Genomic DNA, 16522 nt, shown 5'->3' with positions numbered 1-16522 from the left:
GGTGATGTTGTGAGAGAGAAATGGATAAAGAGAAGCTTTGAGTCTGTGGGAAATACAAGTGCTGGCTTGCACTGCAGGCAGGAGAGTCTTCCACTCACTCACACATTCCAATTTGTGCACTCTACCAAAGTGAGAGATGGCTTCACTGTTTTTCCGTCGAGACTGCCAGCACACACTTCCACAATGACACACACCGACAGAGAGATACAGAGAGACTGACTTCACACTCTGTTACTCAGATGGCATCAACAGAGGAAACTCACACACACAGACAACAGTCAATATTCTCTCCAAGCTGCTGTCTCAGCACCCTGACAGAGAACAGTCAATATTTTCTCCAAGCTGCTGTCTCAGCTCCCTGACAGAGAACAGTCAATATTTTCTCCAAGCTGCTGTCTCAGCTCCCTGACAGAGAACAGTCAATATTTTCTCCAAGCTGCTGTCTCAGCTCCCTGACAGAGAACAGTCAATATTTTCTCCAAGCTGCTGTCTCAGCTCCCTGACAGAGAACAGTCAATATTTTCTCCAAGCTGCTGTCTCAGCTCCCTGACAGAGAACAGTCAATATTTTCTCCAAGCTGCTGTCTCAGCACCCTGACAGAGAACAGCAGACACGCAAAACAACCTCAACACAAGAAACCTGTAGATGAAATATTTATTATTTCAGTCCTCCTGTCAGTGTGTTGGTTCAAGTGGTTCTGTTGTGTTGTGTTGTAACAGGGCAATGCTGGCCAGCCTGGTGGGGTGGGCCAGCCTGGGATCGTTGGAGAGAAGGGGGAGGATGGAGAGGCTGGGGACCCGGGACCAGTTGGAGACACTGGTGCCGCTGTAAGTCATTCTCTCTCTCTCTCTCTCTCTCTCTCTCTCTCTCTCTCTCTCTCTCTCTCTCTCTCTCTCTCTCTCTCTCTCTCTCTCTCTCTCTCTCTCTCTCTCTCTCTCTCTCTCTCTCGATCTCAATTCAATTCAATTCAATTCAATGGGCTTTATTGGCATGGTAAACCTGTTGCGACGAGCAATCCCGTATCCGGGAGCGTAATTATAGCCTCAAGCTCATTACCATAACGCAACGTTAACTATTCATGAAAGTCGCAAATGAAATGAAATAAATATATTGGCTCACAAGCTTAGCCTTTCGTTAACAACACTGTCATCTCAGATTTTCAAAAAATGCTTTTCAACCATACCTACACAAGCATTTGTGTAAGAGTATTTATAGCTAGCATAGCATTAAGCCTAGCATTCAGCAGACAACATTTTCACAAAAACAAGAAAAGCATTCAAATAAAATCATTTACCTTTGAAGAACTTCGGATGTTTTCAATGAGGAGACTCTCAGTTAGATAGCAAATGTTCAGTTTTTCCAAAAATATTATTTGTGTAGGAGAAATCGCTCCGTTTTGTTCATCACGTTTGGCTAAGAAAAACCCCAGAAAATTCAGTCATTACAACGCAAACTTTTTTCCAAATTATCTCCATAATATCGACAGAAACATGGCAAACGTTGTTTAGAATCAATCCTAAAGGTGTTTTTCACATATCTATTCGATGATAAGTCACTCGTGGCAGTTTGGTTTCTCCTCTGTTCAAAATGGAAAAATGCACGCACCTGGAGATTACGCAATAGTTTCGACGGAGGACACCGAGCGGACACCTGGTAAATGTAGTCTCTTATGGTCAATTTTCCAATGATATGCCTACAAATACGTCACAATGCTGCAAACACCTTGGGGAAACGACAGAAAGTGTAGGCTCATTCCTTGCGCATTCACAGCCATATAAGGAGACATTGGAACACAGCGCCTCAAAAATCTGGCTCACTTCCTGTATGAAATTTAGTCTCGGTTTCGCCTGTAGCATTAGTTCTGTGGCACTCACAGACAATATCTTTGCAGTTGTGGAAACGTCAGAGTGTTTTCTTTCCAAATCTGTCAATTATATGCATAGTCAAGCATCTTTTCGTGACAAAATATCTTGTTTAAAACGGGAACGTTTTTCATCCAAAAATGAAAGAGGTTCAAGAGGTTAACATTGCCAAAGCAAGTGAGGTAGATAATATACAAAAGTGAAATAAACAATCAAAATTATCAGTAAACATTACACAGACAGAAGTTTCAAAACAATAAAGACATTACAAATGTCATATTACATATATATACAGTGTTGTAACGATGTACAAATGGTTTTAAGGGTACACAAGGGAAAATAAATAAGCATAAATATGGGTTGTATATACAATGGTGTTTGTTCTTCACTGGTTGCCCTTTTCTTGTGGCAACAGGTCACAAATATTGCTGCTGTGATGGCACACTGTGGTATTTCACCCAGTAGATATGGGAGTTTATCAAAATTGGGTTTGTTTTCGAATTCTTTGTGGATCTGTGTAATCTGGGGAAAATATGTGTCTCTAATATGGTCATACATTGGACAGGAAGTTAGGAAGTGCAGCTCAGTTTCTACCTCATTTTGTGAGCAGTGAGCATATAGCCTGTCTTCTCTTGAGAGCCATGTCTGCCTACGGCGGCCTTTCTCAATGGCAAGGCTATGCTCACTGAGTCTGTACATAGTCAAAGCTTTCCTTAAGTTTAGGTCAGGTATTCTGCCACAGTGTACTCTCTGTTTAGGGCCAAATGGCATTCTAGTTTGCTCTGTTTTTTTGTTAATTCTTTCCAATGTGTCAAGTAATTATCTTTTTGTTTTCTCATGATTTGATTGGGTCTAATTGCGCTGCTGTCCTGGGGCTCTGTGGGATGTGTTTGTATTTGTGAACAGAGCCCCAGGACCAGCTTGCTTAGGGAACTCTTCTCCAGGTTCATCTCTCTGTAGGTGATGGCTTTGTTATGGAAGGTTTGGGAATCGCTTCCTTTTAGGTGGTTGTAGAATTTAATGGCTCTTTTCTGGATTTTGATAATTAGTGGGTATCGGCCTAATTCTGCTCTGCGTGCATTATTTGGTGTTCTACGTTGTACACAGAGGATATTTTTGCAGAATTCTGCATGCAGAGTCTCAATTTGGTGTTTGTCCCATTTTGTGAAGTCTTGGTTGGTGAGCGGACCCCAGACCTCACAATCATAAAGGGCAATGGGCTCTATGACTGATTCAAGTATTTTTAGCCAGATCCTAATTGGTATTGATAGGGAAGCAGAGAGGTCAAATATACTGTTAAGATTTTCAACTGCCAAGTTTACACCTTCACTATTACAGTGGAACGTTTTACCCAGGAAATTGTCTTAAAGGGATTGAATTTGTTGTTGCCTAATTGTTTTTTGGTAGGTTTCCAAACTGCATTCCTTCCATCTATAGCATTTCTTAATATTACTCAGGTCCCTGATTGAGTATTGCTCTGTTCAAGTAGACTGTGATTTTGCTGTGGTCTGATAGGGGTGTCAGGGGGCTGACTGTGAACGCTCTGAGAGACTCTAGGTTGAGGTCAGTGATTAAGTAGTCTACAGTACTACTGCCAAGAGATGAGCTATAGGTGTACCTACCATAGGAGTCTCCTTGAAGCCTTCCATTGACTATGTACATACCCAGCGTGCGACAGAGCTGCAGGAGTTGTGACCCGTTTTTGTTGATTATGTTGTCATAGTTGTGCCTGGGGGGCATATGTGGGAGGGAATGCTGTCACCTGAAGGCAGGTGTTTGTCCCCCTGTGTGCTGAGGGTGTCAGGTTCTTATCCGGTTCTGGCATTTAGGTCGCCACAGACTAGTACATGTCCCTGGGCCTGGAAATGATTGATTTCCCCCTCCAGGATGGAGAAGCTGTCTTCATCAAAGTAATGGGATTCTAGTGGGGGGATATAGGATATAGGATATCTCTCTCTCTCTCTCTCTCTCTCTCTCTCTCTCTCTCTCTCTCTCTCTCTCTCTCTCTCTCTCTCTCTCTCTCTCTCTCTCTCTCTCTCTCTGTCTCTCTCTGTCTCTTTCTGTCTCTCTCCCTGTCTCTCTCTCTCTCTGTCTCAACCACGAACTGTATGATTGTATGGTGTCCCCAGGGTGGTAAAGGGGAGCTGGGGGAGAAGGGTGACTCTGGCCCCTCCGGAGCAGCAGGACCTGCAGGAGTCAGAGGCACGCCAGGGGAGGACGGACCTAAAGGAAACCCTGTGAGTAGATCTCTATTTAGGCCACTTATCTGCTAGTCACTAGTCTTTTAGGCCACTCATCCTCTACCAATTGGTTCTTGAGTTGGTGGCAGACCAATGCATTAGATTAATCTCAAGCGATGCTGCTGAAACTAACATTCATTGGTAAATGACCACTCCCGGTCCTCTGTAGGGGCCCATTGGATTCCCAGGAGATTCTGGACCCCCTGGAGAAGCAGGGATCAATGTGAGTACAGTACCTGTAGAACCAAGTAATACAAAACTTGTACATTTAAAATGTTGACAGCAGTAGATGACTGATTCTTCTGTTCCTCCTCTAAATGTGTGTTTCTGTTTGGAACAGGGAGTTGACGGTGGACCGGGAGCAAAGGGAGACAACGGTGATCCTGGGAAAGCCGTAAGTACAGTACAGCATTTACATCACACAGGAATTCATACGAACAGCATACACATGTGTAACTGTGTATGTTCTCTGCGCTCATTCAACAGTATCACATACATAAAGTGTATGCATACCAAAGATATAGTATCACCTTTTTGCTTTGTCACATACAGAGAGGCTTGACTTATTCATGGATATGCTGTGGTTTATTCCCTGTGTCTTTTAGACTGTGTGTGGTTGTGTTTCAACTCTGACCCTTTTTTCTGCTGTCCTCAGGGACCCCCAGGAGCCTCTGGAGAACCGGGCCCTTCAGGGCCCCCCGGGAGAAGGGTGAGTGTTGATGTGTGTGAGAGAGAGAGAGAGTATGTTTGTGGGGCTTGCGTGCAAGCCTTTATTGTTGTATATTTCTACAGACTCATATCTTCAGGGATTTGATTGGCCTCTATCTGTTTTAGGGGAACAAAAGCAGTGTAAGGCTTTTAAGCACTCACTCGGGTATTGTCCCCAGCAGCTGAAACTCTGTCCTCATGTTCCCCCACCTCTCTCTCTCTCTCTCTCTCTCTCTCTCACTCTCTCTCTCTCTCACTCTCTCTCCAGGGCCACTTGGGAGCTGCTGGAAAAGAAGGGAAACAAGGAATGAAGGGAGCAAAGGTAAGCATGTTTGGAAGATTCAACTCATTAATGAAATATGAAGAAAACAAAAGAAAAGGCTACTGCATTGTACATGTCAGTTTTACTCCGTTTTGTTTTCCTCACCACCCTGTCACTCTGTTCCTCTCTCCCATTCCTTTAGGGGACCAATGGGGTTGAGGGTCTGGTGGGGAAGAAAGGGCCAGTGGGGCCCCAGGGACATTCAGGGAAGCCTGGCCCAGAGGGCCTCCGAGGGATCCCAGGCCCCGGGGTGAGTCCCCCTCTCCTCTCCTCTCCTTACTCTAATTTTAAACAGACATCTCCCTCTACTGTAGCCTGTGAGTCTGCTGCTCCCCTCATCATGTCGCCCTAATTAGTTTAGTATAAACTGTCATTGGTTTACAATCAACATGCATGGTGCATCTCAGTACAACAAGCAACAAGGCTTGGGGACATGTTGTCGTATGACCTTCAGTAACCCCAGTCAATGCTGGAGCCCTTCACTAATTGATTAACCCCTATTTGTGTTTTCATTTGCAGGGTGAGCAAGGGTTAAACGGCCCCCCAGGCCAGACAGGACCCCCTGGACCCATGGTAAGATCCCCATGCATATTACATGTTCATATGTCAACCTACTGTACTGTTATTGCCTCTCTTCCACATAACATATGGTAGGTAGCCTTGATAGGGTCAATTCCAGTGATATGTCCATTTTATTTTTTAACCCATGTGTAACCATGTAGTGTAAATGTGATCCTGTGTTGTTCCCAGGGACCCCCAGGACTGCCAGGTTTGAAAGGAGACCTGGGCAGGAAGGGAGATAAAGGTCACGATGGTCTGATCGGTCTGATCGGACCTCCAGGAGAGCTGGGAGAGAAGGGAGACAGAGGCCTGCCCGGAAATCAGGGCACACAAGGAACCAAAGGAGACGGGGGTAAGGGTGGCCTCCCTGGCCCCACCGGCCCCCCAGGACCCCCGGGACTTTCTGTAAGTCCCCCTCCTCCTCAGTCCCCCCACCCCACTCAACTCTTCATAGTTGGCTTTGTTTTACTCTGATATGACTTTTCCTATTTCAAAATGATCTCTCTTCCCCTGTTAGGGTGCAGTTGGTGAGAGAGGATCCAAAGGAGAACTGGTGAGTCCAGTCATCTGACTGTAGCTCCACATTGTCATTCCTCTCCGTACTCACCAGCCTATAGCTAGCAGCTGCCAGGAGCATATGCTGCCAGACAAGCCGTTATCTCGCCTTGCCAAATGAACCATCGTACAGTTTAATTTTATACATTGTGCTTTTTAAATGTATTTTGGCCTTAAAAGTGAGCCCATACAGTGATGTGTTGTTCCTGTGGGTAGAGTGTATTTTAATAGGATATAGTGGTGCGGTGTGATGTTGTGAAAAGTACCACAGTGTGTCATGTAGAGAGCAGGGGCTTTGGCCACAGACTGCTGATGCACAGAGCTGGATAATCCTATAAACCCTTGAACCATATCTGCCAGGATCAAAGAGGGATTTGGCAAACCAGTGTGAGAATCGCTCCAGGTGACCAGAGGATTGATGCAGGATTTTGTTCCACTCTTTTCTTCAGGGCGCAATCGGACCCCAAGGAGACACTGGCCCCGCCGGATCCCCCGGACCCCCTGTAAGTCCTCCACACACACACCTCCCCACCTCCACACTTCTCATCCACCCCACCTGTCTCTTTCTGTTTCTCTCCGTCCCCTCTGTTCCGTCCCATCGCATGTTGTTGTTCAACCACACACACCTCCACGCCTCTCCTTCCCCCCATCTTTGGCTCTTTTGTTCTGCCTCTCCCAGTCACTGTTATTTCTTGTCATCTGTCTTCCACTTGTGTTCCTTCCCTCCAGGGTCCGCCTGCCACCATGGTCCAGCCGCTGCCTATCAGAGACCACGAGGGCCGGAGGAAGAGGAAGAGGCACTCTAGGATGGTGCAAGGAGGCGCAGCTCCCTACGAGGAGGCAGAGATGAAGATGGATCTGGAGCAGAAGGTGTTCCTGCAGGCAGACCAGCCCATGCTGGAGGAGGCAGAGGGCATGGAGGAGGTGTTTGCCTCCCTCACCTCCATGAAGACAGAGGTAGAGCTGATGAGGAAGCCCCTGGGGACCTTTGAGAGCCCCGCCCGCACCTGCAAGGAGCTCATGATGATCCAGCATGGCTACAGAGACGGTCAGCACATCTCCTCATCACCCTCGTATCACACAGATCTTCCTTCATCACCTTGCATTGGCACTATTATTGACGTGAACATGTACAGTGCCTATAGAAAATCTGAATTTGTTCCACATTTTGTTCCACAAAGTGGGATTGAAATAGATTTAATTGTATTTTTTGTCATTGATCTACACAAAATACTAAATATACTATTTTTTGTTGATAATTGATCATTTTTTTATAACTAAAATATAGTCGCGTAAGTATTCAGCTCCTTTGTTCAGGCAAGCCTAAATGAGCTCAGAAGTCATATTTGACTTAACAAATCACATAATTAGTTATATGGACTCACTCTGTGTGAAATAATGTCTAACCCTTCCTCTGTCCCCCATACAAACAACATCTGTAAGGTCCCTCAGTCAGGTATTGAATTTCAGCCACAGATTTAACTACAAAGACCAGGGAGCTTTTTGAACGCCTCATAAAGAAGGGCAGTGATTGGTAGATGGGTAACAATAACAAATCAGACATTGAATATCTCTTTAAGCATGATCAAGTTAATAATTATGCTGTGGATTATGTATTAAACCACTCAGACACATGAAAAAATACATTCTGTCTTCTGAACTGAGCTGCAAGACAGGAAGGAAACTGCTTAGGGATGTCACCATTAGGCCATTGGAGATTTTAAAAGAGTTACAGAGTTCAATGGCTGTGAAGATGGACTGAAGATGGATCAACAACATTGTAGTAACTTCACAATACTGACCTAAATGACAGAGTGAAAAGAAGAATACAAATATTCCAAAACATACATACGTATGCAACAAAGCACTAAAGTAATACTGCAAAAAACACAGCAAAGGAATACACTTTTTTTTGGCCTAAATGCAAAGCCTTATGTTTGGGGAAAATCCAACACAACACATTACTGAGTCACTGCCTCCGTATTTTCAAGCATGGTGGTGGCTGCATCATGGTATGGGTATGCTTGACATTGGCAAAGACTTGGGAGTTTTTCAGGATGAAAAGAAACAGGATGAAGCACAGGGACATGCCTAGAGAAAACCTGGCAAAGACTTGGGAGTTTTTCAGGATGAAAAGAAACAGGATGAAGCACAGGGAAATGCCTAGAGGAAAACCTGCTTCAGGCTGCTTTCCACCAGACACTGGGAGAGTAACTCACCATTCAGCAGAACAATAACCTACAACACAAGGCCAAATCTACACTGGAGTTGCTTACTAAGAAGACAGTGGTCAAGTTACAGTTTTGAGTTAAGTCTGCTTGAAAATCTATGGCAACACTTGAAAATGGCTTTCTAGCCATGATCCCCAACAGAGTTGACAGAGCTTGAAGCAGTTTGAAAAGAATAATGGGCAAATATTGCACAATCCAGGTGTGTAAAGCTTTTCTGAGACTTACCCAATAAGACTAAGAGCTGTAATCGCTGCCAAATGTGTTTATAACATGTATTGATTCTGAGGGGTGAATATTTATCTAATCAAGTTATATTAGTGTTTTCTTTTTCATTATTCTTAAAAATATATATAAATAATTATTATTTCACTTTGACATTACAGAGTATTTCAAAATCCATTTGAATCCCACTTTTTAACACAAATGAATGTGAAGAAATCCAAAGGAGGATGTAGACTTTCTATAGGCACTGTGTTTGATTGAGCAAATGAGCCACCAAATCCTCCAATAGCCAGTATAATTACCTATTACATCATACATACTCTACGATTTCATGTCTTCCCCTTTCTCTTGCCTGATCTGCTGTCCCATATGAAATGACACCGCTGTCTCTGTCTCCGTACCTGTCCCAGGTGACTACTGGATCGACCCCAACCAGGGATGTCACAGGGACTCCATCAAGGTCTTCTGTAACTTCACCGCTGAGGGAGAGACCTGCCTCTACCCTGACAAGAGGATTGAAACTGTGAGTCTCAAACTACCTTGATGTCTGCTCTCATCAACTTAACTAGAACATTGTAGCAGTGTACAGTACATATTCACATATTCACATATTCATATATGCCCTATCTTGATTTGACCCTGTTTTTCACAGCAGGAAAATAATCCAGCATCAATAGGATATGTGAATTATTATGTGGATTATAATTCATATTTCATTATGTGGATTATAATTCATATATCAATGATATATTGTCTGTTACATTTTCCATAATGGCAAATCAATTTTAAAGTGGAAATCACAAACCTTAGAAGCCTTTTAAAACCTTTAATACACTACAATTGATATTTCCCGCTGTGCAGGAACATTCTCCGCAACAACAGAGTGATCAAATTAAGATACAGAATCTGCACATCCTCAGAAGCCTGTGTTACAGAGGCTCCTTGTTTCCTTCTGTATTCCTGTGAACAGGTGAAGCTAGCAGCCTGGAACAAAGAGAAACCAGGGAGCTGGTTCAGCCAATACAGGAAAGGCAAACAGGTACTGACCAATTTCAACTGCAGCCGTTCATTTTAATGTTTCCAAACACCAGGTAGATTATATTCATTTAAAGGGAGTGCATTTGAATAATAATCATGTGTATAATTGAGTAGATGTGCATGTGTGTGAGCATGTGCGTGATTGAACCCACTGTCCAATAGAGTGTTGATGTATGTGCCCATGTATGATACCTGTGTCTTCTGCCTGCAGTAGTGAGTGAGTCATGCAGAGCCTCTGGCAGCAGTGGGCTCTCATTGAAGAGCATTCAGAGCTTTGAGCACTGGTCTTTCATGTGCACCTGACCAGACATCTCTTAACACAGAAAGATAATCACTTCTCTCCCAGTCCAATCCCTTTCACTGACTCTTTCACACCCACGCCATTGTGTCCTTTTCTCTCTCTCTCTCTCTCTCTCTCTCTCTCTCTCTCTCTCTCTCTCTCTCTCTCTCTCGTTCTTTCTATCTCTTTCTTTCTCTCCCACTAACTCTCTATTTCTCTCCAACTCTCTTATTCTGACTCTCTAGGTGAATTACTGTGACCTTTGTCCCCTCCTCTCCTGTTACATTATTAATGAAACACGGGTTGTGAGATTTCTAAGAGAGAGAGCAGGTTCATGGTAACACAATTGGTCCTAGCGTTCCTCTGTTCACCAGGGTGGATACAGTGCTTTGTCACCAGCATTAACTCTGTCAGTTTGGTTTTGTGCCAGCATGAACTCTATCAGCTTGGTTTTGTGCCAGCATTAACTCTGTCAGTTTGTTTTTGTGCCAGCATTAACTTTGTCAGCTTGGTTTTGTGCCAGCATTAACTCTGTCAGCTTGGTTTTGTGCCAGCATTAACTCTGTCAGCTTGGTTTTGTGCCAGCATTAACTCTGTCAGTTTGGTTTTGTGCCAGCATTAACTCTGTCAGCTTGGTTTTGTGCCAGCATTAACTCTGTCAGCTTGGTTTTGTGCCAGCATTAACTCTGTCAGCTTGGTTTTGTGCCAGCATTAACTCTGTCAGCTTGGTTTTGTGCCAGCATTAACTCTGTCAGCTTGGTTTTGTGCCAGCATTAACTCTGTCAGCTTGGTTTTGTGCCAGCATTAACTCTGTCAGCTTGGTTTTGTGCCAGCATTAACTCTGTCAGCTTGGTTTTGTGCCAGCATTAACTCTGTCAGCTTGGTTTTCCTGCCCAGGTTATTTGGTCATGAAAAACTCCTGGGCCTAGCCATTATAGATTGGATGTATATAGTGCTTTACCAGATGCTCTACTACAAATGCATTGGTACTGCTATTTGGTTTGGACATTCGATATGTGACTGAAATGGTCATTGAGAGTTGTTTCTTTCCTCTGGTCCAGTTCTCATGCAGTGACTCTGATGGGAGCCCGGTTGCTTCAAGTGGTCCATATTAATATGTGGTTCATATCTGGTCTAGTTCTCATTCAGTGACTCTGATATGCTGTGTGTCTCTGGTCCAGTTCCAGTACAATGACTCTGATATACTGTGTGTCTCTGGTCCAGTTCCAGTACAATGACTCTGATATGCTGTGTGTCTCTGGTCCAGTTCCAGTACAGTGACTCTGATATGTTGTGTGTCTCTGGTCCAGTTCCAGTACAATGACTCTGATATGCTGTGTGTCTCTGGGTAATCTAACCTAACAATTTCACAACAGCTACATTATACACACAAGTGTAAAGGGATGAATACTATGTACATAAAGATATATGAATGAGTGATGGTACAGAACGGCATAGGCAAGATGCAGTAGATGGTATTGAGTACAGTATATACATATGAGATGAGTAATGTAGGGTATGTAAATATATACAAGTGGCATTGTTTAAAGTGGCTAGTGATACATGTATTACATAAGATGGCAAGATGCAGTAGATGGTATCGAGTACAGTATATACATATGAGATGAGTAATGTAGGGTATGTAAACATATACAAGTGGCATTGTTTAAAGTGGCTAGTGATACATGTATTACATAAGATGGCAATATGCAGTAGGTGGTATAGAGTACAGTATATACATATGAGATGAGTAATGTAAACATTATATTAAGTGGCATTGTTTAAAGTGGCTAGTGATACTTCCAGTACAATACCTCTGACATGCTGTGTGTCTCTGGTCCAGTTCCAGTACAATACCTCTGATATACTGTGTGTCTCTGGTCCAGTTCCAGTACAGTGACTCTGATAAGTTGTGTGTCTCTGGTCCAGTTCCAGTACAATGACTTTGATATGTTGTGTGTCTCTGGTCCAGTTCCAGTACAGTGACTCTGATATGTTGTGTGTCTCTGGTCCAGTTCCAGTACAATGACTCTGATATGTTGTGTTTCTCTGGTCCAGTTCCAGTACAATGACTCTGATATGTTGTGTGTCTCTGGTCCAGTTCCAGTACAATGACTCTGATATGTTGTGTGTCTCTGGTCCAGTTCCAGTACAATGACTCTGATATGCTGTGTTTCTCTGGTCCAGTTCCAGTACAATGACTCTGATATGCTGTGTGTCTCTGGTCCAGTTCCAGTACAATGACTCTGATATGCTGTGTGTCTCTGGTCCAGTTCCAGTACAATGACTCTGATATGCTGTGTGTCTCTGGTCCAGTTCCAGTACAATGACTGATATGCTGTGTGTCTCTGGTCCAGTTACTGTACAGTGACTCTGATGGGAACCCGGTCCACGTGGTCCAACTGACCTTCCTGAAACTGCTGAGTGCCACGGCCAGACAGACCTTCACCTACTCCTGCCAGAACTCTGCCGGCTGGTTCGACAGCACCACCCGCAGCCACCAACACGCCATACGCTTCCGGGGCAGCAACGACGAGGAGATGAGCCAGGCCAAGAACCCATTCATCCAGGCAACACACGACGGCTGCCAGGTAGGTGCCATGCAGAGACGAAGGAAAATGAATGAATGACTGAATTAATGTAATTGGTGCTAATGTTTTGACCAATGCCAATGTTATGACAAATGCTAATGTTTTGACCAATGCTAATGTTTTGACCAATGCTAATTTTTTGACCAATGCTAATGTTTTGACCAATGCTAATGTTTTGACCAATACTAATGTTTTGACCAATGCTAATGTTTTGACCAATGCTAATTTTTTGACCAATGCTAATTTTTTGACCAATGCTAATTTTTTGACCAATGCTAATGTTTTGACCAATGCTAATTTTTTGACCAATGCCAATGTTATGACAAATGCTAATGTTTTGACCAATGCTAATGTTTTGACCAATGCTAATTTTTTGACCAATGCTAATGTTTTGACCAATGCTAATGTTTTGACCAATGCTAACGTTTTGACCAATGTTTTGTCAGCTGCTGTTTGATTCGATAAGGCCATGCAGCTGGTCACGATCAGTTCATCATATTATATCTGAGTATGGCATAGATAGGATTGGAGTTGGAATGAAATCTAGCAAGTTAGCAGGCACAGTGTATCCTCAACTCTGCTGTCTTTGTCTTTGTCTCTGGTGTAGTTCCGTAAGGGACAGGAGCGGACAGTCCTGGAGATCGACTCCCCCAGAGCAGAGCTGCTGCCAGTCATAGACGTGGCCCCCTCAGACTTTGGAAGCAGCAACCAAAAGTTTGGCTTCCACGTGGGACCAGTATGTTACAACGGTTAACTAACGTTGTCTCAACCAACCAAGGAATGACCGGAACTGACCTGCACAACAACTTACCAATGAAAGAAACTGGACTTCACACTGTTGTTTCCACACACAATATTTATTATTACATGTCCGTATATGTGGTGGGTTTCTGGCATATGTTATATGACTCTCAACAACCAATGGGACATGAGGTTTCCTTGTTTCTGCGACAATAACAACCAATGGCGAGTAGATGAGCAAAGGCAAGGAGGAACAAAGCACATGTATCAAAGGGAATTCATCCAATTAGATATATTTAATGTGTAGTGTTTTTCTTTATCGTCATTCTTTTCATCGCTCACCTTTTGAGTGTGCTGTAATTAGATCCGCTAGAAGTAGTCTCTTGTTCCACTTGACAACAACCAATTTAAAAAGACAGGCAGATCCCTCCCATGTTGAGGCACGGGGTTAGCCTGTCATCTGTGGTATGGGTCAGTTGAGTGGCACTGTCTTTGTCAGGCCAGGGATGCAGATGAGACGAGTTGCTACCTGAGGGATTATGATGAAAGTGGAGTGGAATTGGCAGGAGACACTATCTGGCATACTCATTAGCATGCCTGTATTGCAGTAGGATAATATCATATTGCAGTATAAGGACATCATTACTTGTTAACTGGTGGTGTACCGCAGTATCGACGGTTGTAGGATCTTAATTTGAGCCAGTTTGCTACAGCAGGAAAATAATCCTGCAGCAACAGGAAATGTGAATTATTATGTGGATTATAATGAATGGACATTTTTGTTGGAGTTGCTACATTTTTCATAAGGGAAAATCAAGTCTGAAATTTCAAAGTAAAAATGACAAATACACTACAAGAATTACATTTCAAATTAAAGATCCTACATCGGTAGCATGTCAATTCCCTACTAGTCTATTTCATCTGTCAACATTCCCTGTGTTAGTTAGAAGGTTGAATATACTGTATAATGGAAATGATATATTTGCTCAGTGCTTACCCTTCAACTGCAGATGACTCACTGAATGACCTTGAGAAGTGCACACAATACCATGTTACTAGTAGTCTATTGAGCCCAATGGTTACTTGAATGGAGAAGGTTGCTTTCCTTATTGGACTGGTTTACTCTGCACGCCTGTTGATAATATGACTTTCCGGCCTTCCATGTTTTCATTTTCTATTTGTGTCAGTTTGGCGTCCATTTTGTTACGGAAAACAAACGTTTTGTATTCCAGGCCTTAATGGTTGAGCTGGAGCTGTTTCAGCCCGAGAATGAGTTTCAGAGCATGTTGTTCTTAAAGAGGATATTAACAGTGTTTTCTCCAGTCCTCCGTTTGTCTGTTACATCAAGGAGCATTTCACATGTTGTTGTTTTCAAGCATCTTTTAAAAAGTACCATTATTATCCACTGTCCTGTTCTCCACCTCAGTCATGTATTTGTTTATTTGTTTTCTATGCGAATTCATTTTTATGATGTATTTTGTTATGCTGTGTGGTGCTAAAGAAAATGTTTTTGTTTTGTGTCAACTACGTTTGTGTTGTTGTGTGTCTTGAGGCAGGAGGAGAGAGAAAGGGTGCAAGTTATTGGTGCTGCAAAAGCCGTGCATGATGGGTAAGGAATGCTCTCTGAGCCAGGGAGTATCATATCGTACTGTAGGACTGGACACTACAGTACACACACTCTAACCTGCTGTATGGTAGGCAGGTTACAGTACCAGAGGTAGGTTAGGGGTATGTTCCACGTTTTCGCTTTAAGCGTTAAAACTCCCAAGACAGCTGTTGTTACAACGTAGTGCCTTACATCTCTCCAACAACCTGCAGGCTGGTCTCCCAGCCTGTATCCATAAAAAGTACAGGCAGTTTATCAGCGTACTCCTCCTCACACTGTCTTTTAGTATTTAAACAATTCAGTACAATAAAATCCCCCGCCCCGTCCTGCCACACCCTGTGTATAGTATCTGTCCTACTCGTTTTATATACTGTACAGTTATTCAAAGGACTTGAGTATGATTAATAATCTGTTGCCTGAATGAAAATGTGTTTGTGAAAAGTGATAAGCGAATAAAAAAAAACTATTTTAAAAAGACTGGGCTGTATCTGGGAGAGGGAGAGAGAGAGAGAGAGAGAGAGTTGTTTGTATCGGCCTCTCACCACTCAGTGTAATAGACAAACAAGTCTCTTCATTACCGCCTAGTTCTGCAACATTCACTCAATGAGCCCGCAATCAACATCCCACCACAGCAGATGTAATCAACTCTGATTGGATTCCCAGTTCATTTATTTCAATTAGCTGGTGTTTCATTCCTCCAGAGGGAAACAGAGGAGAGACGCTAGCCAGGGAGGGAGGGAAGGAGGAGAGCGTTAATGAAACAGTTCTGGATAAGGACCACAGCTATTGAGATTTGCCCAGAACTGTCCAGTGTGTGTGTGTGTGTGTGAGAGAGAGAGAGAGAGAGGGAGAGAGGGGGCAGAAAGGAGGATACACAGAACAGACACAGACATAATACATGCTGTCTCTCGTTCTCTCTCTCTCTCTCTCTCTCTCTCTCTCTCTCTCTCTCTCTCTCTCTCTCTCTCTCTCTCTCTCTCTCTCTCTCTCTCTCTCTCTCTTCTCTCACACACACACACACACACACACACACACACACACGTTCTATCACATAACCAAAGAGCAAGTCCACCAGTCCCCTATGGGGACTAGTCCTCAAGGTTAACGTCAATGCAGAATAAAGGTTACAGTACATTTCTCTCCTTTATGCTCTCTTCAACTCAATTGAATTTTAACCACAGTGTAAGTTCCTGGCTGGGAAAGGTCAGGCCAAGCTGCTTCCTCAGAATTATGATCAAGCAAAGTACATCATGCCCATCATGCCAATGCTCTCTCTCTCTCTCTCTCTCTCTCTCTCTCTCTCTCTCTCTCTCTCTCTCTCTCTCTCTCTCTCTCTCTAGAATGAATCACTATGCTGTAGGATCTGGGTATAATGAATCACTATGCTGTTGAATCTGGGTAGAATGAATCACTATGCTGTAGGATCTGGGTATAATTAATCACAATGCTGTAGGATCTGGGTACAATGAATCACTATGCTGTTGAATCTGGGTAGAATGAATCACTATGCTGTAGGATCTGGGTACAATGAATCACTATGCTGTTGAATCTGTGTAGAATGAATC

At 43.4% G+C, this 16522-nt stretch overlaps 1 protein-coding gene across 2 annotated transcripts in view; it reads left to right on the top strand.

The window, feature by feature from the left end:
• The window catches only part of LOC118384163 (collagen alpha-1(XI) chain), a 94766-nt gene extending 79332 nt beyond the window's left edge, over positions 1 to 15434 (top strand). For both annotated transcript variants that reach the window (XM_052518825.1, XM_052518826.1), the window contains 16 exons: positions 720 to 827; positions 3992 to 4099; positions 4272 to 4325; positions 4443 to 4496; positions 4758 to 4811; positions 5079 to 5132; positions 5275 to 5382; positions 5652 to 5705; positions 5883 to 6098; positions 6211 to 6246; positions 6698 to 6751; positions 6978 to 7296; positions 9112 to 9224; positions 9672 to 9740; positions 12377 to 12610; positions 13218 to 15434. In XM_052518825.1, coding sequence (XP_052374785.1) covers positions 720 to 827; positions 3992 to 4099; positions 4272 to 4325; positions 4443 to 4496; positions 4758 to 4811; positions 5079 to 5132; positions 5275 to 5382; positions 5652 to 5705; positions 5883 to 6098; positions 6211 to 6246; positions 6698 to 6751; positions 6978 to 7296; positions 9112 to 9224; positions 9672 to 9740; positions 12377 to 12610; positions 13218 to 13364 — 1782 coding nt within the window. In that variant the 3' untranslated portion in view covers positions 13365 to 15434. The remainder of the gene's footprint in view (positions 1 to 719; positions 828 to 3991; positions 4100 to 4271; positions 4326 to 4442; positions 4497 to 4757; positions 4812 to 5078; positions 5133 to 5274; positions 5383 to 5651; positions 5706 to 5882; positions 6099 to 6210; positions 6247 to 6697; positions 6752 to 6977; positions 7297 to 9111; positions 9225 to 9671; positions 9741 to 12376; positions 12611 to 13217) is intronic.
• The last annotated feature ends 1088 nt before the right edge of the window (positions 15435 to 16522 follow it).

The sequence above is a fragment of the Oncorhynchus keta genome, chromosome 5, assembly GCF_023373465.1.
Source record: "Oncorhynchus keta strain PuntledgeMale-10-30-2019 chromosome 5, Oket_V2, whole genome shotgun sequence".
Taxonomy (NCBI): Eukaryota; Metazoa; Chordata; class Actinopteri; order Salmoniformes; family Salmonidae; genus Oncorhynchus; species Oncorhynchus keta.
Note: the sequence above shows the minus strand (reverse complement) of the source record. Positions and strands in the feature narration are given on the sequence as shown.